The following is a 23,367-nucleotide window of genomic DNA, read 5'->3' as shown; positions in this document are numbered from 1 at the left end:
TCAGTTCTAACAAGATGAAGTCAAATGTTATATGTTTTTCATAGAAATTTGAGTTTTATGTTTGTGAGAATGTAATTTTGGCTGCTTCTTTGAGAAGCAAAAGAAGAGAAGACTCAATTGTTGTCTCTTTCAGAAGGAGCTCCTATTCTAGAAAACAAAGACGACGACCAAATTTAAGTTTCAAAGAAAATTGGCTGCAAGTAGGAGAATTTAGTTTTTGATATATTATTCTAAAACAATCGGGGAGCATCCAAGTTTTCTTTCGGCCAGTGGATGATTCTATCCTCGCCTAATGCGCCATTTTGTAAGGTTTCAAATATGTTACGAACACAAATCTTCACAGTAAGATACATGAAGATGACTTCTCGATGCTATTAGCAAACAGTTATGAAACTCCACTAACAAAAAGAACTCAAGAAACTAATGTTTCAACTTTCACACGCACACATAAAACAGACACGATGAGACCAGGGCGTAAAAAAAAATATGGTAGTGCATTTGAGCACACTATTTAGATATTATTATTTACCCCTCGAACATTTATTTCTTTCACAATAAATCACTAACTAATTTCTGAATAATCCACGTACTCATCATCACCTTCCCTTCCTTCCCCCATAGAGAAAACAATCATCTCTCTTCCTTCATTCGATCCAGACCCTAAAAAGCTTTCCCCTTTCGTCTCCTCGCTGTCAAAAGCTTTAACCTTTTCTCTCCACCACTCTTCCGAATCAAAAACCCATCTCAGATCTAATGTCAGAAGGGTACGCGATCGAGCTCTACTTCGACCCAGCCCTCGAGAACCAAGTCCTCAAAGCCTGGAACGTCTTCGCCCGCCGCCAAATCTCCACCAAGCTCATCACCACCGAGTCCCGCCCCCACCTAACCCTCTTCTCCTCCTCCTCTTCCTCCTTCCTCGACTCCTCCTCCTCCGCCGCCGCCAAGCTCGAGCCCGTCGTCAGAGCCTTCGCGTCCAAGCAAGAGCCTCTCCCTCTCTCCTTCTCCTCCATCGGAAGCTTCTCCGGCGACAACAACTCCCTCTTCCTCTCCCCGACCCCCTCCCTCTCCCTCCTCAACCTCCAGGCCCAGCTGATCGACGCCGTGAGGAGAGAAGGAGGAGGAGGCGGCGCGGTGGTGGCGGAGATCGGCGAGGAGTTTCGTCAGGATTCGTGGGTCCCGTTCTGCCCCGTGGCGGTCGATGTGCCTAGGGCTCGTATGGCTGAGGCTTTCTCTGTCTTGAGGGATTTGAAGATGCCAGTGAGTGGTTATGCGATGGATGTTGGCATCGTTGAGTTCTCTCCTGTTCGTGAAGTCTTCTCCTTTGCTCTTGGTAACAGCTTGGAGTCTTGATTATCACCTTGTGTCTGGTCCTAATGATGTATCTGTGTGGTTTTCTTTTAGCTTATTGGGTTTATGTAATTTGATGGAACAGTACAGAAAGCTATGTACTTTGCTGAATAACTTAGCTGTTTTGTCTTTGTTTCAAGATTTGATCTTTCTTCTTGTTCTTCTGCAGAGCTTCTCCACATGGTTATAAACTGATACTTGAAATGTTCTGCATATTAAGCTTAGACTAAAGTAACTTGTTGTGCATCACTCTCTGCAGTAGATCTAAGGCAATTATATATGTATGTATGATGTAAATGAAAGTAATGTGTGTTGTATTGAGTATTATGTAAAACTCTATAGTAACAACAGAGATATCTAGAACCAGAAGCCAGCAAAAATAAAAAATCAGATGAGTTTATGATGATGGTACTTATTCATAAGGTGAAAGAATGTTTTTTTTAGTTTTGTATTTTTATCCACTGATGATCATCATCTTAACTGTCTAAGTATGGCCATTAGAAACTCGTTCCATGCATCGATTGGACCAGGCAAACACCAGTGAACGCAATCATTATAACCTTTCATCCATTTGTTACCCCAGTGACTATTCGGATGGCCGTCAGGTCTCATCAGCATAACCCCCGTCACATCCAAAACACCGAACTTCTTTTTCCCCTTGTGGTCTCCTTTCGTTATGACTTCAAGCTGTTCAATCTGAGATGTCCTGATCTTCATCTCGCTGCTCTGCAGGTCGATCTGGTTTACACCAAAAGGGCTTGTTCTTCTGCATGATCCTCCTGTATCCCAAGTCCCGTTCTCGAAATGGGCAGGTGAGATAGTCCTCATGACTGTAACTAAATCTCTCTTGCAGTTCTCACACTCGTTGATTTGCTTGAAGACAGATGAGTAGACAAGCTTAAACCCTTGGTCTGGACTAAGCTGTGTCATGTTTGGTTCGTTACAGTAGATGCAACCTAGGGTCTCATCTCCTCTGTGTATGAATATTGGTCTGAAGAACCAGTGAGCAGCCGAGACAATAGCAATGTCTGTGTTAGGCAAACCTTTAAACCACCCTTCATCCATCTTACTAATATCTATATCAAACAATCCTGTTCCGGTCTTGTTACCGTCTAACCTCTCTTGTTCCTCAACAAGAAACTTGGTCCATGAGGTAGAGAGAGTGAAGTCATGTTTAGGGAAGTACCATATCCTGTTTCTGTCTTCTCCATCCTTGTAGATATCCTTAGGAGTTTCTTCCTGCACAAGCAAACACTATTATTCTCTTTTGAAAGTTTCTTGTAAACAAAGCAAGATACATATATCCTCAAGAAGAGATTTTAACCATACCATTGACAACAAACAAAGAAGAGATTCCATGTGGTTCCTTGCTACAGAATCACCGATGAAACTCAGTTTCTTGCCTCGAACCATACCGAGAAACGCCTTGGGATTAAACCTAGGAAGATCGCAGCCATCAGGTTTCCATCTCCAAAACAAGAAATCTCGATCTGATCTCCCATGTTTAATGCAGTTCTTGGAGTCGGGAAGCGTAGAACAGGTTGAGTTGGTGTACTGAGATCCTCTTTTGTCTGGTACCCAATGTCCCTTGAACAAATCACATTCAGGATCTAACCAAACCACAACAACAACAAAAGCAAAAGATAAAACAAATCAATATTAATTTTCAGACAATATTAAAAAAACACAAAAAGGTGAATCTATTACAAAGCTGAGAGGTTTCGGACAACATAAAAAACATGAACTATTTAAACATAAAATCATATACCATATTAATGTATATGCATTATATTTTTGTTTGAAAATGTTTTATATATGCACATTGGTTTATACCTTACCGATTTGAGGTTGCAGGGGGAGAAAGTTTTGATCGGAGATGAAAGGATTCTGAAGGTAGACGAAGAAGCCTGTGAAGCAGAGAGTTATACAAAGAGAAGACATGAGGAATGGTGATAACCTTCCCTTGTTCGTTACCATCCATCTCTCTGTCTTCTCTGAATTTTCTCGGAAAATGGATGATGATTTCATCGTTGCATGTCGATCATCCCAAGAATCATACCCACGCATATGTTTATATATAGAGACGACGCACACACGCAGAGATTATTTCTTATTCCTTTTTATTCTTTTTCTTGAACTTTAGTTTTCGGTAGTAAAAATGAAAATAAAAGAGGATGAAAGGAAGGAGAAAAAAAGGTTAACAATGGTGATTTATGTATGAATTTGTGTGACTATTTTGTTTTTAAGATTATTTTCTTTTTATATATTTGACTGCTTTTTCTATGATGATGTAACGGTAGCCGTCAGATGAAGAGACGTGGCATTCGACGAGGTGGTGTTGGTTTGCATGTGGATTTTTTATATATGTTAAAGCATATTTCACGGCGTAATCTCTTGTTTCCTCTTTGTAGAAATTTTGTTGCCACTTTTTGTATAATTCTTTACTTATTTTGTAACGCGTATCATTCTTCTCCTTTTCTCGCCTTTTCCCAACTTTTTGATAAACAGAAAATCGATTTCTGAATTCTAAGAACAAATTTCAACACAAACTAGATTTTGACCCGCACACCCGTGCGGGTGTATATTTCAGAAATATATTGCTATTTATTTTTCATGTCAATATCAAAGCTGGATAAAAAATTCAAATCTGAAGAATCGAACCGATCACGATCCAAAAAAGTAATACCAAACCCTAACCAAAATTGATTAAATATCTAAACTATCAAAATTTTAATATTTAGACAACCGAAACCATAACCAATTCGAACCAAAGTATCTTGGATATTTGTTCTGTATCCGAAAAAGATTTATATACTTATATATATTAATTATTTTTAGTTTTAATGTATATAAAAAATATCCAGAATATATATGATACTTTTAGGTTGGTTTAAATACTTGAAAATATATAAAAATAGTCAAATATAAATATCTAATATAGTGGAAGTACACTCAAAACAACGAAAATATTTAAAATTATTTTTGATTTTTGATCCAAAATTTAAACTAAATCAATTTATATGTTAAGTTTAGATATTCTGACATATATTATTCAAATTTATATACAATATATTATTTTATTTATAGATTTTAAGAAATTCAAAATATATAGTGAATTTTAAAAAATAATTTAAATGGGTTATCTGAACCCGAACTGAATCTGCAAAGATCCGAATGTAATTCAAACTGAAATTTAAAAATATATGAATGGGACTGAAATTTTTTATCCCAGAAATCCAAAACCGAAACAGATCTGAAACGAACCCGAATGGATATCTGAACGCCCATTCCTAGTGATAATTCGAACTGAAATTTAGAAATATATGAACGGGGTTGAAATCTTTGACCACGGAAATCCGAAACTCATACAGATTCGAAACGAACGGAATGGATACCTGAACGTCCAGCCCTAGTCACTATTATGTATCCTATATATGTCATCATATAATTAATTGTATTGGTCCATCATATAAATAATTATATAATTAATAGTATTTTATATGTATCATCTTATAAATAATCATATATATTATATTCTTCAAGTTTAATGTCAAATATAAAAACTATAATTTAAGTTAGTATATGAAATTAATCTTTTTATTGTATTTTTCTTATATATATTGAAAACATTTTTTAATAATGGTTATTGATTGTTTTTAATTTATAAAATCATTATAAATTTCTAAACCATTGGTAATTACTGTGTTTTATAAATGATTAAGTGGATCGTTATTGATGACAATTTTGAATCTATATATCAACCCAAATGTTAATCTATTTGTGCAAGTATTACATTGTATATATAAATTATTCTGTAATGTAAATGCTATTATTAAAATTAAAAATACAAATGCGGTGACTCACTAACATTTGACAGGTGTTTTTTAATGTCATGTGTATAATATATAAGATATAAAATTACAATGCACAGGATATTAAATGCACAGGATATTAAACGTACATTTTAAGTTTTTGGTAAGTGATGTCAGAAAAAAAAAAGTTTGGTAAGTAAATCATCCAGCCAAATCTGGCCAAATCCGGTTAGATAATAATAGTAATTTAGATTAATTATTTGTTTTAAATGCAGTGGCAGTCCTTTGTAATATTTGAGCAACTTTAAGGGGACATAGTTAAGTGTACTTCAGCCTTAATAGTTTAGATGTCAAATGTTATCATTAGTACTAGGCAGAAAATTACAAAATAGAAACAATTGATAAAACACCACGTACACAAACTAGTATTTTTATTGTTGAAAAACTTGATAAATTAAAATTTTAAATTATTTTTTATTAAAAGTAGATTTAGTCTTCTATAGAAAATGGATTAGTAGAAATTCAACTCTATATTAAATAAATATATCATTTTCTTAGAATGAACAATGTAGTTTTAAATTAACTTATAAATATGAGAAATTCGAATTCTATTAATTGTAAAGTTGGCTGTTTTTCTTCGAATGCAGTTTTTACTTTTATAAGATATTTTGAAATTATAAAAATGTGAAATCTAGACACTACTCAAATGGTTATATGAGGTAGAATCTGTTTATGAATTTTTTTTCTTGGTTCTACACTTTGTAGAAAATGCATTCTACAGATAAAAAAAACTTGATTTTAGCGAAAATATGGAAGTTTCAGTTAAAAAATATTTTTAAAATATTTGTAATACTTTAATTTACCTAAAACGTGTGTAGGTCAATTTACCTTGTCAAAAATGTTTTTTTATTAAAGTTCTTTAAACGTCGTTTTATCCTTTTTAATAATTTTTTAAAAATTAATTTTAACTTTTTAAAAACATTTGTAAAAAAAAATCAAAATAAAACTTGTAAATTTTTTTAATAAAATAAAACTTTGTAAAATGTCTAACAAAAATTTAATAAAAGTAAACTTTATAAACTTTATAAAAAATAAACTTTTAAAAGAAGTTTTCAATAAAACGTTAAATAAGCTTTATAAAAAATGTTATACAAAGTTTTATCTTTATTAAAAGTTTAAAAAGTTTAAAATTTTGTAAACTTTTTTTTCCTTTTCATTAAACTTTTTAAAATTCAATTAAACTTTTAAATTTTGTTTAATGTGTTTAATTTGATTAATAAATGGTTAGTTTTCGGATTATAAAAATATACACTAAAATACAATTTAAGGATGGTATTATACCAAAAGGACAACAATACTATTTTTGTTCTGTTTTGACAATTTTTTTCAATTAAATTCTGTGAAGAACTATTTTGGTTATAAAGGCTTATCTAGTCTGTAAATTTTAATTATGTTCTGTGGGCCGCATTTCGTTTGATCCACTGCGGACAAATGCAGATTGATTTGGAAAAAATGAACCACGTAAGTGGGTATTGGTAATGAGAATGACTATGCATGTATGGATTGGTCGAATTTAAATCACGATTATTTGCTAATCCGCAAAAAGTTTAAAGTTTTTACCTAAAGAAAACAGAAATTTGTTTTAAAATAAATATATTTTTTGAAAAATATATAAAATTTCAGTTATCAATATACTATTTATGTTAGTTTTAGAAAAAACAAATAAAACAATTATTTTTATTAGTATGAATATTATTTTTGGATCCTCCTCTCACTGTTCATCTTCCCCCTTCTCTCAAAAAACTTAGATCCAGTTTTCTTTGCTCGCCGGCTCCGGTGGCTTCTCTAGCACCGGAGCTGTGCCCCCCCTCTGTTTATATTTGTTCCTTTTCGCATCTGTTCTGTTTTCGTGCTTTCTTTTGGCGGATTAACAACGGTTCCTCCGAGTTAGATTTTATTTTGTCTCGGTGATCCGGCTTCTATCCGTTTGATCTATGGATGGTTTTTGATGGCTTTCAGTTCTTTTCTTTGAGACTGGTTGAGCTGTTTGCAGGTGGCTTGTAGCGGTATGGTCTTACTTTTATTTCAGATCTGACGGTCTCTCCGTCATGTTATCCCCTCTAGCCTCTCTCTGCTTGATGGCTCTTGGATGTGCTGGTGAAGGGTTTGTGTCCTTTGGATCCGTTTACCTTGCTCGTGGAAGCACTATCTTGAGACGGCTGTGCTGTTCTGAGGAGAGCTCTCTCAGTTTCCTCCCCTTTGCAGTCGGTGTCTTCTGTGGTTGGCGTTTTGAGCTTGTTAAATCGGTTTTCTGCTGTGATTATCCCCCAAAGTCTGTGCTTCTAGTTGTTTGGATGGTTCTTTCAGAGATTGTTGGTCACCGGGACTATTATTGCGGCCTCGCTGGTAAGAGATCTCTGGGACGAGGGATAAGCAAATGTTCTGGTCCGTGGCCATGTTCTTAACTTCTGTTTAATCCATTCTTATTGTTTTGTTCTCTGGTCTTAGCCATCCAGTTGGTCTTGTTTCAGTCTCTTTGGATAGTGTCTGTAGCCATGTTTGAACTGTCTCTAGGTTTATCTATGTTCTTAAGTTTTCCAGTTGGGCTGTAGTTTCAAGAGATAGTATGTTATCTGCCTGCTTAGTTTCTCCTATTTTCTGGAGCTCTTGTCTTCTGCTAGTATCTTGTTGTAAAGTTTCAGACTGAAGATCGAATAAAAGTATTGGTCAGTGAAAAAAAAAAGAATATTATTTTTGGATTACGTGGATTACTCGCAAAAATAAAAAAATAAAAGTGATGTGGGTATGATTTTTTTTTCTCATGGATCAAACAGATCAAATTTTTGAATAAAAAATAACTCAAACTGTCACTACAAGAAAACATATTGTTTACCAGGGCGATATTCGTTGTAAATTCGTTGTAAAAGGGGGATTACGACGAATTTACCTCGAAAAATGATTCGTTGTTATTCGTCCGTCGTAAAAGAAGATTCGTCGTAAACGCCACGTAACGGTTACGAGTTAATGAATTCGTCGTAAAGGCGAATGAAAGCATTCGTCGTAATGTCCACGTAAACACTCGTTGTAACTAACTCGTAAAGATTCGTCGTAAAGCAGTTGTAAAGATTTCGATGTAAATTCGATGTAATTATTCGATGTAAATTCGTTGTAAAATTTACGACGACTTTACATCTCCTTCGTTGTAAACTCGATGTAATTGTTTACATCGTATTTACGTGTACTTCGATGTAAATTCGTTGTAAACTTTACGACGAATTCACATCGTTATTTTATTTATTATATTAATTATATTAATTTCATTTATTATTTTATTTTTATTTATAATAAATTTGGAAATTATAAAAATTAAAATTTCAAATAATAAAAAACAATTGTTTAGAAAATAAATATTCCATAAATAAAATTTAAGTTTTAATATTTTACAAAACAAAATTATAAAAATAAAAATCTACGGGAGCGATACATCATCAAAGTAGCCGGTCCCGCTCGGTCCCTCTCCGCTCGTTCCCGCTCCCACTGGATCGGTAGATTCGGGATCCCGTTGTTGCATCCCGAGAGCTTCTCGTCTGGCCGCCAACGCTCTCTGCATGTTCGGGTTCCCCATCGCCATAATATCCAACAGGTTCTCGAGAGAGTATAAACGTTCCTGCTGGGTATCCAATCGAGCCTGCATCTGAGAAGTCTCTTGGGCCCGTCTAGAAGAGTAAGACGAAGTCGCCCTTGCGACTTCGTTTACAGAACCGATTCCCACCGTCCGGCCCTTCTTTCTTGGAGCGACCTACAAAAAATAATATTAAATAGTTAATATTGTTGAAATAGTAAAATTAATTTAAACAAAAGCTTTTAAATTTTACCTCCTCGAAGATCCTGTCGACCTCTTCCGTCGTCAATTTGACGGGTAATCCATCCGGAGACTGCTGGGTAAGTTGCGTCTCCCGCTCATCAACCCGAGCAACCACAGTGTTGAAGAGCTTCTCAGATGCAGGATCAACAAAAGTCCCGTCCGGTTTGGCGTGAGTCATCTTGAAGAGGTCGGACAAAGATGGCATGACTCCGGTCTTCTCAAACTACAAAAACCAATAATAAAATATTAAATATTGAAATTCAAATTTATTAATAAAATAAATATTACAACTAAAACTTACAGCGTCGAGACGGATCCCGGCATGAGGTTTTTGCCCGGTGGTATGAAGCATAGGCAAATTCCCGTCTTTATCCTTGGTCCTACGGGAAGCGGAGCAGGAGTTGGCCTTCCGGATTGAGCTGGGTAGCTTCCAAAAGGCGATGAGGCCATCCCAGACATCCTTGGTGACCCCAGTGGGCTTCCCGTCATAGCCGTAGATCTCCCACTTATCCTTCCAATCCGAGACCGTGTTGGTAAGGCGAGTCTTCGCCTTTGCCTCGAACTCCTTCTTCACCATTTCGGTGATTCCTAAGGACCAATTCCACCTTTGCTGAAACAAACAAAATTATGAAACCATTAATAATTAATTATTAATAATTAATAAAAATAATAAAATTAAATATAAAAAAGAAAATTGAAAAATTACCGCAAACTGATTAAACCAAGTGGTCTTGACGTGATCTGGAGTCAAGCTCCAGTTTGGATAAGCTCCGTCGAGGTATCCCTTCATCGTCTTTGAAACGCTCCGGGAAACACGGTTGTTGGCCCCAAACCTGCAAATTGAACCAACTTGTTAATAAAATATATAAAAATGATTTGAAATTTTTAAATTATAAATTTACTTACCAATAAGTACCCGGCGGTCTATCGGGGTCCAAAACGTCCATACCCTCCCGTCCAGGCGCGGAAAGCAAATCCTCCACTGTATATCTTGCGTATGGTGCATGAGGAGGCACCCGCAAGTCTGGATGAACATCTACCCCTGGAATGGGCTCCTGCGGAGCTGCTGGTGGAGGAGGTGGAGCCATCTGAGCTGCTGGTGGCGGAGGTGGAGCCATGTGAGGTGCGGGAGGAAGACTTCAAACTCTCTGAGATGTCTGAGAGTCCGGAACGGCATCAGAAGATGCTCGGCCGCCGGAAGAAGAAGACGTCCCGACACCGTCGCCAAACATCTCATGATAAGTCGGTGGTGGTTTTTTCCTAGGAGCCATGATCTACATTATTAAAAAAAAAAATAATTAAAAATCACAACACTATTAATTAATTATTTTTAATAAAAATTCTCTATACTAACCACCTAAACTAATTCCCTAAACTAATTCTCTAAACTAATTCCCTATACTAACCACCTAAACTAATTATAAAAAAAAAACTAACTAGAGAGAGAGAGAGAGGAGTTACCTTAGAGAGAGAGGGAGATTTGTGAGGAATGAACGAGGAAGCCTCGTTCAGAGGCGTTGCATATATAAAGAAAACACGTTCCTCGTAAATTCGTCGTAAATTTACGAGGAATATACCAGGCCCGCGTTTTTGGGTTTACGACGAAAGTACCAGGCCCGCGTTTTTGGGTTTACGTGGAATTTACCAGGCCCGTGTTTCAGTTTACGACGAATTTACGAGAACACGTGCTTTAATGAATTACGACGAAAGTACCAGGCCCGCTTTTTTTGTTTACGACGTGTTTACAACGAATCTTTGAAACCACAAATCAAATCCCTAAACCCCGATTCATGGTTTACAACGAAGTTACGACGAAACTAAACTTTACGAGGAAATTACCAGGCCCGCGTTTTTTTTTATAACGAAATTACAACGATATATGTGAAACCCCGAAAATCAAAATCCCTAAACCCTAAACTTACATATCTATACTATCATATCTTCTACACATTCAACCTCTTTTTCCAACTGAAGCCATAAACTCCAATTTTTTTTTTAAATGCATATTATATAAAATAGAATTTGATACACATATGAAAAAAAGATCTTCTAATAAAAATCAACATTTGTTACATATTTTACATCATGAAGAATCGTTTGAGTTCTCATCAACATCACTACAATGATCATCATCGCTTCTATCGAACTCATCTTCACGTGCTTCATCCGTCACATCTTCGGGAAGATCTTCATATTGACGGTTATCCGGGTCGATCAAAAGAATTTCATCAGTTTGTTGATCAGGTACCTCAACTTCATTGATTGCATCTTCTTCTTGCAAAGTTGGTTCTTCTCCAGCAACAATCCGTCCACGAGGTGTTATTTTGATAGCAGTTAACCAATTTATCCCAGAACTTCGAAGGCGAGGGTATGGAAGGAAGCTAACTTGTTCGGCTTGGGAAGCTAAGATGAAAGGCTCGAATTTGTTATATCTTCTCCCAGAATGGATATCCACAACACCAAATTTGTTAAACCGAACACCACGGTTCTCCACCGGGTCGAACCACTCGCATTTGAAGAGGACACATTTTAGCTTCAACAACCCTGGAAATTCCACTTCAATAATCTCTTGCAAGATCCCGTAAAAGTCTGTTTCACCTTTCACACATATCCCGTAGTTGCTTGTTGCCCGACGTCTCCCATACTCATATGTATGAAAAGTGAAACCTCGTGTGAAGTACATAGATGATGTGGTGACCTTTGCTACTGGACCTTGGATCAAATCATGAAACCATACAGGATAATATGGATCGTCATAATCAACCTACAAATTAATACATCACTGTTAGAATTTTACATTATCAATAATAGTACCAAAGATTACTTAATATGTTAATATTACCTGTCCTTTTAACCACTTGACAAAGTGCTTATCTTTCCTTGCATCCACCTCGGTTCCGGATATTCCTGGTATTGCTTCTTCAACTTGAGATACAAACAAGCTGCAAATTAAACAAATGCATCATATCATATAATTAATTAACATCATATCATATAATACACACGAATATTATTTACCTTTCAAAAGAACGCATCACAGCATCCTCGCAGTTGAGCAGAATATAAGTGTGGGCACTATGCTTATCCTCATCACTGGACCACCATACTTCTCTCAGTTTACCACCAAACCGTCCAATTTGGCAGAAAATGTCAGGAACACCGTCTACTGCATAAGATTGCGGTACTCCACCATCATCATATCTTCTAGGAACTCTTTTCCTCGTACGAACCGTTGAAGCAAAGTAGTATGATGTGAAGTTAGATGTTTCTGCTGTCAAACTTCCAGCCACAATCGAACCTTCCACCTTTGCAAGATTTCTTGCTTTCCCCTTCAAATGTTTCATAGAGCGCTCATATGGATACATCCATCCATTGTGAACAGGTCCGCGAAGTAATGCTTCGTACGGGAGGTGGACAACTAGATGTTCCATGACGTCAAAAAATGATGGAGGAAATATCTTCTCTAGGTTGCACACTATGATCGGGATGTTCTCATGAAGTTGTTCGATGACTTCTTCCTTGAACGTACGTGTGCTAAGGTCTCTGAAGAAAGCTCCGATCGCTGCATATTGCAAATATAACCCAAATTAGTAACATTTCATAGTATATATATATATATATGTATATTATTAATTAATATTTACCTGCAAGTGCTTCATGTACATTTGTTGGAAGGAGCTCAGCAAAAGCGAATGGAAGTAGTCGTTGCATAAACACATGACAATCATGACTCTTCATTCCTGAAAACTTTTGACCTCGTTCAACACATCTTGACAGATTTGAAACGTAACCATCAGGAAACTTCACTTCTGATGCAACCCAGTCAAACAAAGTTGACTTCGCTTCTGATGACAATCGAAAGATGGGAACAGGAACATTTCCATTGCTCTTGATATGTAACTCACTTCTTGAGCAAATATCGGGTAAGTCCATCCTTGACTTTTTGTTATCTTTTGTCTTCCCTGGGACGTTCAGTATTGTATTCATGATGTTGTCAAAAAAGTTCTTCTCTATATGCATCACATCCAGGTTGTGGCGTAAAAGAAGATCTTTCCAGTAAGGTAGCTCCCAAAATATACTTTTCTTATGCCAATTGTGAGAAACTCCATACCCATCAGGCATATTACCAGGAACATGCCAGTTTCCTCCTTGCTTCACAGTTTTCTGAGCTCCGTAATAATCAATGTCCTCCTCGATCTGCTGGCCTGTGAGATATGGAGGAGGACTGTCTCTGACAACTTTGTTTTTCCTAAACAATGTCTTATTTCTTCTGTAAGGATGGGCAACAGGAAGAAATCGACGATGACAATCAAACCAACAACTCTTTCTACCATTCTTCAGTTGAAAAGCATCCGTAGATCCATGACAATATGGACAAGATAACCTTCCATGAGTTGTCCAGCCAGACAACATTCCATAAGCAGGAAAGTCACTTATCGTCCACAGCAGAACTGCTCGCATCGTAAAATTGGTTTTCGTGGAACAATCATAAGTTCTTACCCCTTCTGACCACAACTCCTTTAGCTCCTGTATCAGTGGTTGAAGAAATACATCCAACGACCGTTTTGGATGCTTCGGCCCAGGGATTAATATGGTCAAGAATAGAAATTCTTGTTCCATGCACATATCCGGCGGCAGGTTGTACGGCGTAAGAATAACTGGCCACAAAGAATACTGTCTCCCAGACATACCAAATGGACTAAATCCATCGGTGCATAACCCAAGATAGACATTCCGAATATTTTCAGCGAAATCTGGGTATACCTTGTTGAAATGTTTCCACGCCCTTGCATCTGATGGGTGAGCGACCTCGCCATCCTTCTGGACATGTTCAGCATGCCACCTCATCCATGCAGCAGTCCTCTCCGATTGGTATAATCTTTTTAACCTGTCTTTAATGGGTAGGTACCACATCCTTTGGTACGGTACCCTATTCCTCCCACGTCCTTGCGGCTTGAATCGTGGTTTCTTGCAGAATCGACACTCTTCTAACTTCTCATCATCCTTCCAGTAGATCATGCAGTTGTCGATGCAAACATCTATCATCTCCGAAGGCAACCCAAGACTATAAACCAATTTCTGAATCTCATAATAAGATTCAGCTGACACGTTGTCTTCTGGCAAATACTCTTTGAACAACTCCGCCCAAGCATCCATGCAATTCTCAGGTAAATTATGATCCGTTTTAATGTTCATCATCCTAGCTGCTAGAGACAATTTAGAGAGACCTTCTCTACAACCAGTGTAGATTGGTTGATTTGCAGCATCTAACATTTCATAAAACCTTTTTGCATCCAAATTAGGTTCTTCTACATTTCCAGTTTCATGAGCTATTGTTGTAGTTGTTTCTAAAAATGCATCAGTAATCATGTCTTGAACCCTATCATGATCTACCATCTGCTCCTCCTGATGATAACTAGATTCATTATGCAAATGATTCGGTTCTTCACTATTACCAGCAGCTTCAAAATTATTACTACTACTAGCTTCATTTCCACCATAACCCTCCCCATGTTGATACCAAATATAATATTGTGGTGTAAATCCTCTGTTTAGTAAGTGCTTCCATACAGTTTCACTACGAGCAAATTTTGAATTCTCGCATTTCCGACAAGGGCAGAACATCTTACCGCTTTCCTGCGTGATCGGTGTACAGCCCGCCTGGTGCATGAATGTCTCTAGCCCGCTTAGAAATGCATCCGTCACTCTACCGGAATCATCTTTATGCGAATACATCCAACTTCGTAACTCGTAAATATTGAAGCCATCAGCCATTTGTTTTTCTTTTTTCTGGTTTTTTTTCTTTGATTTCGTTTGTGTGTTATTTGAATTGAGAAATGATCATATATATAGACGATTTTCGTAAGTGGTAGGTGAAGGTATAACATGGATTTTACAACGAAATGTTTTACTTTGCTTTTACATCGTTTTTACATCTTATTTACAACGAATTTACAACGAAGTTAGTTTATTTTGAACCCCACTATATGCACGTTTTCACCAAAAGTAACGGTTACATGATTCCTCGTAAATGGCTTGTATATTTACAATGAGTTTACGACGAATTGGGCTTTCCACGTAAATCACTCGTAAATTTACAATGATTTTACAACGAAGTTAGTTACTTTAAACCACACTATATGCACATTTTCACCAAAACTAACGGTTACATGATTCGTCGTAAATGACTTGTATATTTACAATGAGTTTACGACGAATTGGGCTTTCCACGTAAAAGCCTTGTAAAATTACATTGGGTTTACGACGAAACGTTTTCGTTGTAACTTTACAACGAATTTACGACGATTTATTTACTCGTAACATCGTCGTAAACACCATGTAAATTTACGAGGAAATAATTTCCTCGTAACGAGTCGTCGTTATAGACGCGTTTTCTTGTAGTGTGTTGGAGATTGGATTTTACACGCCAACACTACTCTTAGATAATAATATACATAATTCATCTGGAAAATAAAGCGATCATGATCAATTTAGAGGACAAGCCACTAAAACCGTTGATGTGTTTGGCAAAAGTGCTTATAATTAAGATAATATATGTTGGACACTTTTAGTTACAATACTTTGAAGGGATTATTTTTAAATCTAAAAATACTATAAAATGGTATGCTTTTAGGCATCGTGATAATCTATACTATTAAAAGTTCGCTTTTGAGACTCCATAGAACGTCCACATCAGCGTTAAAAAATTCACCAAAAGATGCCACATGTCAATATTATTTTTTTTTCAAAAGAATATAACATAAGAAATTATTACTATTTTATATTGAAAAGTTGAATAAATAAATCCAAAAATTAGAATAAAAATATATACAATATAAGAAAATGTAGTATTACATTTTTTTACATTTAGTTTACATTTTTATTATTTCCAGAAAAAACTAAATATAATATTTCTCAAAAGATGCCAGCTGACATTATTAAAAATAAAAATAAGTAAATATGAAATATAAATAAAATGAATAATAATTAAATATAAAATATAAGAACTTTTTGGGGCTCCATGGAGCATCTACATCAGAATTAAAAAGTTTTCCAAAAGATGTCACATGTCACTATTATTATTTTTTAAAAAATAATATAATATAAGAAATATTACATTAAAATGTCCATAATTTATTATTACCATTTTATATTTAAAAGTTGAATAAATAAATTCGAAAATAGAAAAAATATACAATATAAGAAATGATAGTATTACATTTTTACATTAGTTTACGTTTTTATTATTTCCAAAAAGTTAAATGTAATATTTCCCCAAAGATGCCACATTATTAAAAAATGAAATATAAAGAAAATGAATAATAATTTAATATAAAATATAAGAAATAAAAATATTACATAAACATCTATCGTAAAATTAAAATTTGATATAAAAGAGATAAAATTAGAATAAGTACATATACAAGATAAAAAAAATAAAAAATTAAATTGTCAATATAAGAAATAGAAAAACTATATCAAGCATATATCTGAAAATATGTAGTAAAATAAATAATAATTAAATATGAAATATACGAAATAGACATATTACATTAACTATCTATCATAATATTAAAATTTGATATAAAAGCAAAACAACTAGAATAAGTAAATATACAATATAAGAAAAAGTAAAAATAAGTAAATATACAAGATAAAAAATGTAAAAACTACATTACACACCTATCTTAAAAAATTTACGGTTTTACATTTCTATTATTTCCAAATATTTTTATAAGTAAATATACGAAGCATACAATATAAAGCAAGAAAATTAGAATAAGTAAATATACAATATAAGAAAATAAAAATAAGTAAATTAATATAAAATTAAGAAATATAAATATTACATTTAACATCTATCGTAAATAGAATATTACGATTTGATATAAAATGCCAAACAATTAGAATAAATAAATACAAAATATAAGAAAATAATAATAATTAAATAAACAATATAAGAAATGGAAAAACTACATAAACATCTATCTGAAAGTGTATATTTGTACACTTTTATTATTTCCAAATATTTTTATAAGTAAATAAACATTATAAGAAAAACAAAGATACAATATAAGAAATAGAAATACTACATTAAACATATATCATAATATTATCATTTGATATAAAAGCAATAAAATTAGAATAAGTAAATATACAATATAAAAAAATAAACAATAAGTAAATATACAAAATTAAAAATTTACATTAAACTTCTATCGTAAAGAGAAATAGAAATATTACATAAAATATAGTAAATGTCTCTTCTATACAAAAAAATATGTTTGGATAAGTTCACATTTGTGTTACAAAAAAAAATGTTACAAAAAAAGGATAAGTTCACATGCAAATAGTTAAGAATCAACTTACATGAAATATTTCTCATATGGCTTCATCACTCATAGTTTCTTCATCTCTAGGCATAAGAGCATCCCCATTGGGAGATTTTAACACAGGTTCACACAAATCCCCAAAAAATATATTATAATAATCTGCTTCTCGCGAAACCGTGTCGCGTGAGCTCTCCGCAGTGAGACGGTTCATCACTGTTTCGCGAGCTCCACGACACGTGGAGGCCCGCGATTGGTTCATTTTTTAAAGTCAAACAGAAAAAAAAATCAAAATAATTAAATTGGGAATCGCGCCCTCCAGTTCGCTGATGTAGATGCTCTAAGTGTCTTGCACATTCTCCAGAAAAATATAAATATGCAAAAAATATAATCATCATTTAATTTGGCAGTTATAGCGTTTGCAAATATAATATAGAGTAGAGACTGCATTTTGAAAATAAAATATATTGTTTTCAAACCAGTAAGATGGAGAGAATGACGAGTGAAAATTATGGATTTTTTACCATGCACATGACTGTTTTCAGTTTTCTACTTTCAGCTCATCACACAAATGAGCAAAAATCATTCTTTCCTAAGGACAAAAAGAAAAGAGAACATAACGAGTTACAACTTTCTGGAATGATGGTAAATATTATTGAAAAATAACTAAGAAACCAAGTCCAGATCTATCATAAGCAAAAGCACCAGCCATAAACACACACAAGCAATGGTAAGACACAACCAAATTTTTCATCATAAACAATTGCAACACAAGGAGTGAGGGACACAACCATCTATCATAAACAAACACACCATCCATAAACACAACCGCAATTAATATTACAAGTTAAAGAGTATACCATATTGATCTTTAAGATGTACACAAAGTAAGATCTTGAAAACAACAAATAGTGCCGTTACCAAAACATAATGAAAATGACACCACTGCCACAAACCGGAACTTTAAAAGTTACAAAATAACATGATGCTAACAAAGAGCAAATGTGATAATCACAAAAGATTTCATAGATGGAGCACAGCGAAATCTACCACGAAAAATCACGGCACGAAACTGCTACAAGGATATAAATATAAAAATGCAAAAAACAAAGCCAAATGATGATAAAAACTTCTACTTTAGACATCACTAAACACACAAGGATCCAATTTTTATAGTTGTACATCAACTGATTCATATAATTGTCCTATCTTTAACTATACAAAAGATAAGTCAAGGCAGCAATTACGAAAAAGAAAGAAAGAAACTAATCACCATGATTGAAAAAGAACATGAACAAACTTGAGAGTGAGAAGAAGGGTAAAGGAGAAGAGCAAACTATGCGCTGAAACTGATTCTCTACACCAATATTTCCTTACCCTTAAGTCTCTAATTAAATCAGAGAGACTCTTTTTAACACATCTCACAATTCAAAATTTGATTGTATGAAATTGGTGATTTTTTCGCAGAAAACTTCAAGAAGCAAACACATAAGAGAAGAGAAAAGGAATTGTTATAAAAATGGTTTTTCAAGTCATCGACAGAGGGTGACTTTCCATGACAAATGCATATGATAGCAAGCTTACTTTATGATAATATTATTTTATTTTTTTGCATGTGATTGTGTATAAAAGTGAAAAACAAATTCGAAAAACTAAGTTAGATTTATATTAAGGATAGAAATATTAGTTTTATGTTTCTTTGTTAAAAATAATCGAAGTGACATAATGTTAGAAACTAATTAAAGTAGAACAAACTTTAAAAACATGATTCTATTTTTGATTTGTAATTTGATTTATAAAATAGTAGACAAATTTGACGTGATAAAAATATAAAATTAATTTATATGCACGATTCGTTTCCGTCAACGGGGAGATGAGATTAGGATCTGGTTTATGTTTTTGGTTATTGACACTTGATTTAGTTAGGTTAATGTGGATAGGAGATTGGGATCCGGTTTATGTTTTGGTTTTTAATTGACATTTGATTTGGTTAATTTGAAAGCCAATTTTCAAAAACAAAAATAAAATGATAGGAAAAAAAGTATAATATCAAATGTTCTGATTATATAATATAAAGTTCCGTTGGAAAATATTTATTAGATCCCATAAAAAATTAGAAATAAGAGTTCAAATATATACAAAACTTTCAAATGTTAAACTATCACAAAAATACAAACAAAAAAATTCAACTATCATACATCAATGTAAAATAAAATAATTTCAAATTCAAAAAATATTCAAATCCTTTATTATGCATACTATAAATATAAAATATTCATAAATTTCACAAAAATATATAGTTCAGAATACAACATCCAACGAAATAATTTTATACAAAATATTTGGAAATAATTCCAACGAAATCAAAATTGCCCCGGGCGTAGCCCGGGTTAACCCCTAGTTTGTTTATGAAATTTGAGATTTCTCACGAATTAAAAAAAACTAATGAGACACTTAATTTTAAAAGTAAGAAGACTGTTATCAAAAATCATAAATTCTTTATTTCCATTCTTTTGATGGTGGCCATGTGTAGCTTAAAAAGGGGTTTTTTCAAAATTAGAATTATTAAAACGATTTGCGGTTTAGAATATCACAAGAGAGATTAAATAGAATACATATTTTCTCGACTAAAAGGTAAAAGTAATATTTTCAGTGTTTTAAATTTTCTGTTTATATAAATAGTTGATCATACTTTTTTAAAAAATAGTTGTTTTATATTTTAGGTTTTTCTAATTTTGGATATAATATATAAAAATATATAATTTTAATATGGCTTAGGACAATATAAAACATTGGACCGATACTAGCAGGAAACATATACATTTTAGATTACATTCTCAAAAAGAAGAACTGTTTCTCGTTTTCAAAAAATTATTTGGTTATAATACAACAAACTATTTTAATGATATGTGTCTGCTTCTTGGGGTCGAATAGTATTGAGTGTTTGCTAACTGTAATACTGTTCTTCGATGTATACGTCATGCATATATATCATGTTGATAAGAAGAAAGTTGTATTTTGAATCAGGTTCGCACATGACTTGTTCAAATTCACAAATCTAATTGAATGTTAGGAATTCCAACGTACAACTTTGGGTCGTATTCGTCACTAACTTCAATCATCGCTCTCATATTTTTCCCATCTCTCTCATATTATGCATGAATATTTAAGCAATTCTAGCCTTTTAGGTAATTGAGTTTTATCCCAAACTATGTTTATCACAATTCACAGAGATCATCAAAATTGTTAGTGAGTGAAAAAACTAAGTTTTAGAAGCTGAAGAAAAAATAATATTTGAAGGGTTTATCTACCAGTCGTGTCTCGTGAAGTGCTACATGAAGTTAGAAATATGCACCGACCATAATTTTTAATATTTGTGATTTATTTCGTATTTTATGGATATCTAATTTTTATAATTTGTTTTCTTTCAAAAAGTTATGAATATTCAGTTTTTAGATGTCCAGAAATTTACAGATATTTACGAATATCTCATCCACTTTGTTCATATAAATAAATCTAGAAAACAATACAAGTTTCTTTTCAAAAATATTTTTACACAATATAAAATTATAAGTAGCGATTAGTGAAATTATATGTTCCATAAATTCTTAAATTAATAATAATGTTAATACATAAAATTTTAGAAGTCTGAAGTTTTTATAAAGATTTTATATACAATTTCCTAATTTAATACTTTCATAAGTAACTTTTTAAATAAATTGCATGCTAAAATAATAATTATATAAAATTAAACATTTAAAAATTATATATCTATTTGTATAAAAGTCGGAGTAGAGCGGATATATGACTCTAGAATTTTTAGACTTTATGATTTATTTTGTTTTAGTATATATTGACCTTTCACCTTTGGCATTTTCTTTATTTTATAGACTTACGGATATCCAAAATTTTTAGATCGAACCGAAACAAATAACGAATTGAATAAAATTAACAGATAAAATGCGCAGTCCTAGATGAAGTAGTAGAAAAAAATCTACAAAAAATGAAGCTGTATAACTGGCTTGAAGACTGAATTTGAGGTCAACCTAAGCCTAAAATTGAAGTTACTTATAGGTTAAGCAAGTGAAATTTTACTTTGGAGAAAAGAAAATCATTGAGAAAAGATTTTCAAAAAGCCTTGTAGAAAATTTGTAACAATCCTTAAGAAATATATGGAAATATCTATTCTTAGAGAAGTTGGCTAGGAGAGCCACAAATTTAATAGTATAAGTAGGCTATGAGGTGTTTTATATTCATAACCACTTTAAAGAGATCAAGCATAAGGGTTTTGGAGGTTCAATGTATGTGAACACAAAATATAAGAGTTAAGGGATCATGAGGGTTCTTTGGTTATGTATTAGATATTTGAACGTGTTAGAGTAGTGTTTACTTTTTAAGTGCACTTGTAAATACATTTGAAAAGAAACTAGTAATACACTTTTTCTTTGCAAGAGAAACTCTCATTGTTATATGTTATAGTACTTTCTCTCATATATATAATACATTATAAAACTCTACAGAATTAATAATGTTTGGATAATGATGTTTTATTAATTTACAGATTTGTTTTAGATTTTTAAATTTGAAATATGTTTTTATGTGAAAAGAAAGAAATGACTTGATTTACGGTGTATATATTGATTAAATTTCTACGATATATATATATATATATATATTATGTTATTCTTATTCGATTATTTGGTATATAGAAAATATATACTGTAAAAGTAAATGTATCTAGAGTGAGAAAAATAACATCAATATATTTAAAAGTATCAAGAAAATTAAAGATATATTTCACAATGAGTAGAGAACAAAAATATAATATATTCTTTACATTTATATAAATTATATATATATATATATATATATATTAATACATTATTAATTTGTGTTGGGTTATATATTTACATAATTTTTTTTAAAAGATATTCTTATTATTTTGTGCCAAGTTTACATTATCCCAACTCCGGACTAATAAAATTTATTAATTTATCGAATATTAATTTGTATAGATCGTATTGTACATGTTACTATTCTTTATATTAGACCATCTTGCACTTTTAAGAACCTTGTATTATAAGCAAGTCCATGTATACAACTCTCTTCTTCTTATTTAACAAGCCACTTGACTGCCATGGAAACATAGTTATTCCTCGAAAGGAGAGTTTACAGAAGAAAGCAAATCTAACTTAGCTAAGAATCAGCGGTTACATTGCCCAAACGAAGAATTAAGGAGAATGAGATAGTTTCGAACCTACATCTCAGAATCTTGATGTCAAACAATAAGCTATGAAGTTCAACTGTTGACAAAGAGGAGTTAGGGGAGTTTAACTCGGGATTTCAAATCAGATAAAACGTTCTGTTGAGAGAAATCGTTAGTGAATGCAGACAACTTTTGTTGTGTGTTTCGTTTTAGCATAAAAATATAAAAATAAACTCTGTAAGTTTTTCCCTTTCTAGAATATTTATTTTTCATGAAATCTGTGAATGAATAGTCATTAGTTACGTACGAACCATAAGACAATCCTTAACAACACTAAAACACAATAATAAACTCTTGGATCAATTAGTAGAGGTTTAAGGGGTTGCATGTTCCATTCTTGTTGGAAAGGATAGAAAATTAATTTAATATGGTTTGAACCTCGTCTTATAGAGATGTAATATCTTTGGGTCTAAAATTTTATAGTCATTCAAAAAAAAAGAGAATATAAATATGAGGATATACTTTGTGCTTAATATACTGTACATGTACCGCGGGGAATCCATGGAAATTCCCACTCGTTCTTGGAGAAGGACCCATAAACAGTTATTATTGATTTTACACTACCTTGAACCACTCCTAATTTGGATGGACTGATGAGACAGACGACAAACGTTTTTAAGGTTTGCCTCATAATTCAAACTACTTCTGAGCTCAAATATACGTGTTCTGCAACACTCTATTCTGAACTATTGATCAGCTATTGGTTTTAATCGAATAATTTAACCGAGTCTATTCTCTAATTAGTCG

At 33.1% G+C, this 23,367-nt stretch overlaps 4 protein-coding genes across 4 annotated transcripts; 1 reads left to right on the top strand and 3 right to left on the bottom strand.

The window, feature by feature from the left end:
• The first annotated feature begins 585 nt into the window (after positions 1-585).
• Positions 586-1,507, top strand: LOC108852795 (uncharacterized). The gene has a single exon (XM_018626283.2). The coding sequence runs from the start codon at positions 754-756 to the stop codon at positions 1,348-1,350; it is 597 nt and encodes a 198-aa protein (XP_018481785.1). The 5' UTR covers positions 586-753; the 3' UTR covers positions 1,351-1,507.
• A 133-nt stretch (positions 1,508-1,640) lies between these two features.
• On the bottom strand, positions 1,641-3,560 carry LOC108852790 (xyloglucan O-acetyltransferase 2). Its single transcript, XM_018626273.2, has 3 exons — positions 3,186-3,560; positions 2,677-2,957; positions 1,641-2,586 (listed from the first exon to the last, which is right to left on the bottom strand). The coding sequence occupies exons 1-3, from the start codon at positions 3,412-3,414 to the stop codon at positions 1,819-1,821; spliced, it is 1,278 nt and encodes a 425-aa protein (XP_018481775.2). The 5' UTR covers positions 3,415-3,560; the 3' UTR covers positions 1,641-1,818.
• A 5,970-nt stretch (positions 3,561-9,530) lies between these two features.
• Positions 9,531-10,142, bottom strand: LOC130511123 (uncharacterized). Its single transcript, XM_057007972.1, has 3 exons — positions 9,931-10,142; positions 9,731-9,857; positions 9,531-9,629 (listed from the first exon to the last, which is right to left on the bottom strand). The coding sequence occupies exons 1-3, from the start codon at positions 10,140-10,142 to the stop codon at positions 9,531-9,533; spliced, it is 438 nt and encodes a 145-aa protein (XP_056863952.1).
• A 934-nt stretch (positions 10,143-11,076) lies between these two features.
• Positions 11,077-14,353, bottom strand: LOC130511048 (uncharacterized). The gene is made up of 4 exons (XM_057007840.1): positions 12,669-14,353; positions 12,043-12,586; positions 11,867-11,966; positions 11,077-11,788 (listed from the first exon to the last, which is right to left on the bottom strand). The coding sequence occupies exons 1-4, from the start codon at positions 14,296-14,298 to the stop codon at positions 11,108-11,110; spliced, it is 2,955 nt and encodes a 984-aa protein (XP_056863820.1). The 5' UTR covers positions 14,299-14,353; the 3' UTR covers positions 11,077-11,107.
• Positions 14,354-23,367: the final 9,014 nt, after the last annotated feature.

Source organism: Raphanus sativus, chromosome 4, assembly GCF_000801105.2.
Source record: "Raphanus sativus cultivar WK10039 chromosome 4, ASM80110v3, whole genome shotgun sequence".
NCBI classification, from domain to species: Eukaryota; Viridiplantae; Streptophyta; class Magnoliopsida; order Brassicales; family Brassicaceae; genus Raphanus; species Raphanus sativus.
Note: the sequence above shows the minus strand (reverse complement) of the source record. Positions and strands in the feature narration are given on the sequence as shown.

Excerpts from the sequence above, each read along its gene's own strand:
- LOC130511048 (XM_057007840.1), bottom strand. The coding sequence starts at position 14,298 with ATGTTAGATGCTGCAAATCAACCAATCTACACTGGTTGTAGAGAAGGT. Across the intron at positions 11,967-12,042 it reads GTGATGCGTTCTTTTGAAAG|CTTGTTTGTATCTCAAGTTG; the intron begins GTAAATAATATT and ends TTTAATTTGCAG. Across the intron at positions 11,789-11,866 it reads TCAAGTGGTTAAAAGGACAG|GTTGATTATGACGATCCATA; the intron begins GTAATATTAACA and ends ATTAATTTGTAG.
- LOC130511123 (XM_057007972.1), bottom strand. The coding sequence starts at position 10,142 with ATGGCTCCACCTCCGCCACCAGCAGCTCAGATGGCTCCACCTCCTCCA. Across the intron at positions 9,858-9,930 it reads AGACCGCCGGGTACTTATTG|GTTTGGGGCCAACAACCGTG; the intron begins GTAAGTAAATTT and ends TTCAATTTGCAG. Across the intron at positions 9,630-9,730 it reads CTTGGTTTAATCAGTTTGCG|GTGGAATTGGTCCTTAGGAA; the intron begins GTAATTTTTCAA and ends GTTTCAGCAAAG.
- LOC108852790 (XM_018626273.2), bottom strand. The coding sequence starts at position 3,414 with ATGCGTGGGTATGATTCTTGGGATGATCGACATGCAACGATGAAATCA. Across the intron at positions 2,958-3,185 it reads CCCCCTGCAACCTCAAATCG|ATCCTGAATGTGATTTGTTC; the intron begins GTAAGGTATAAA and ends TGGTTTGGTTAG. Across the intron at positions 2,587-2,676 it reads TTCTTTGTTTGTTGTCAATG|GAAGAAACTCCTAAGGATAT; the intron begins GTATGGTTAAAA and ends TTGCTTGTGCAG.
- LOC108852795 (XM_018626283.2), top strand. The coding sequence starts at position 754 with ATGTCAGAAGGGTACGCGATCGAGCTCTACTTCGACCCAGCCCTCGAG.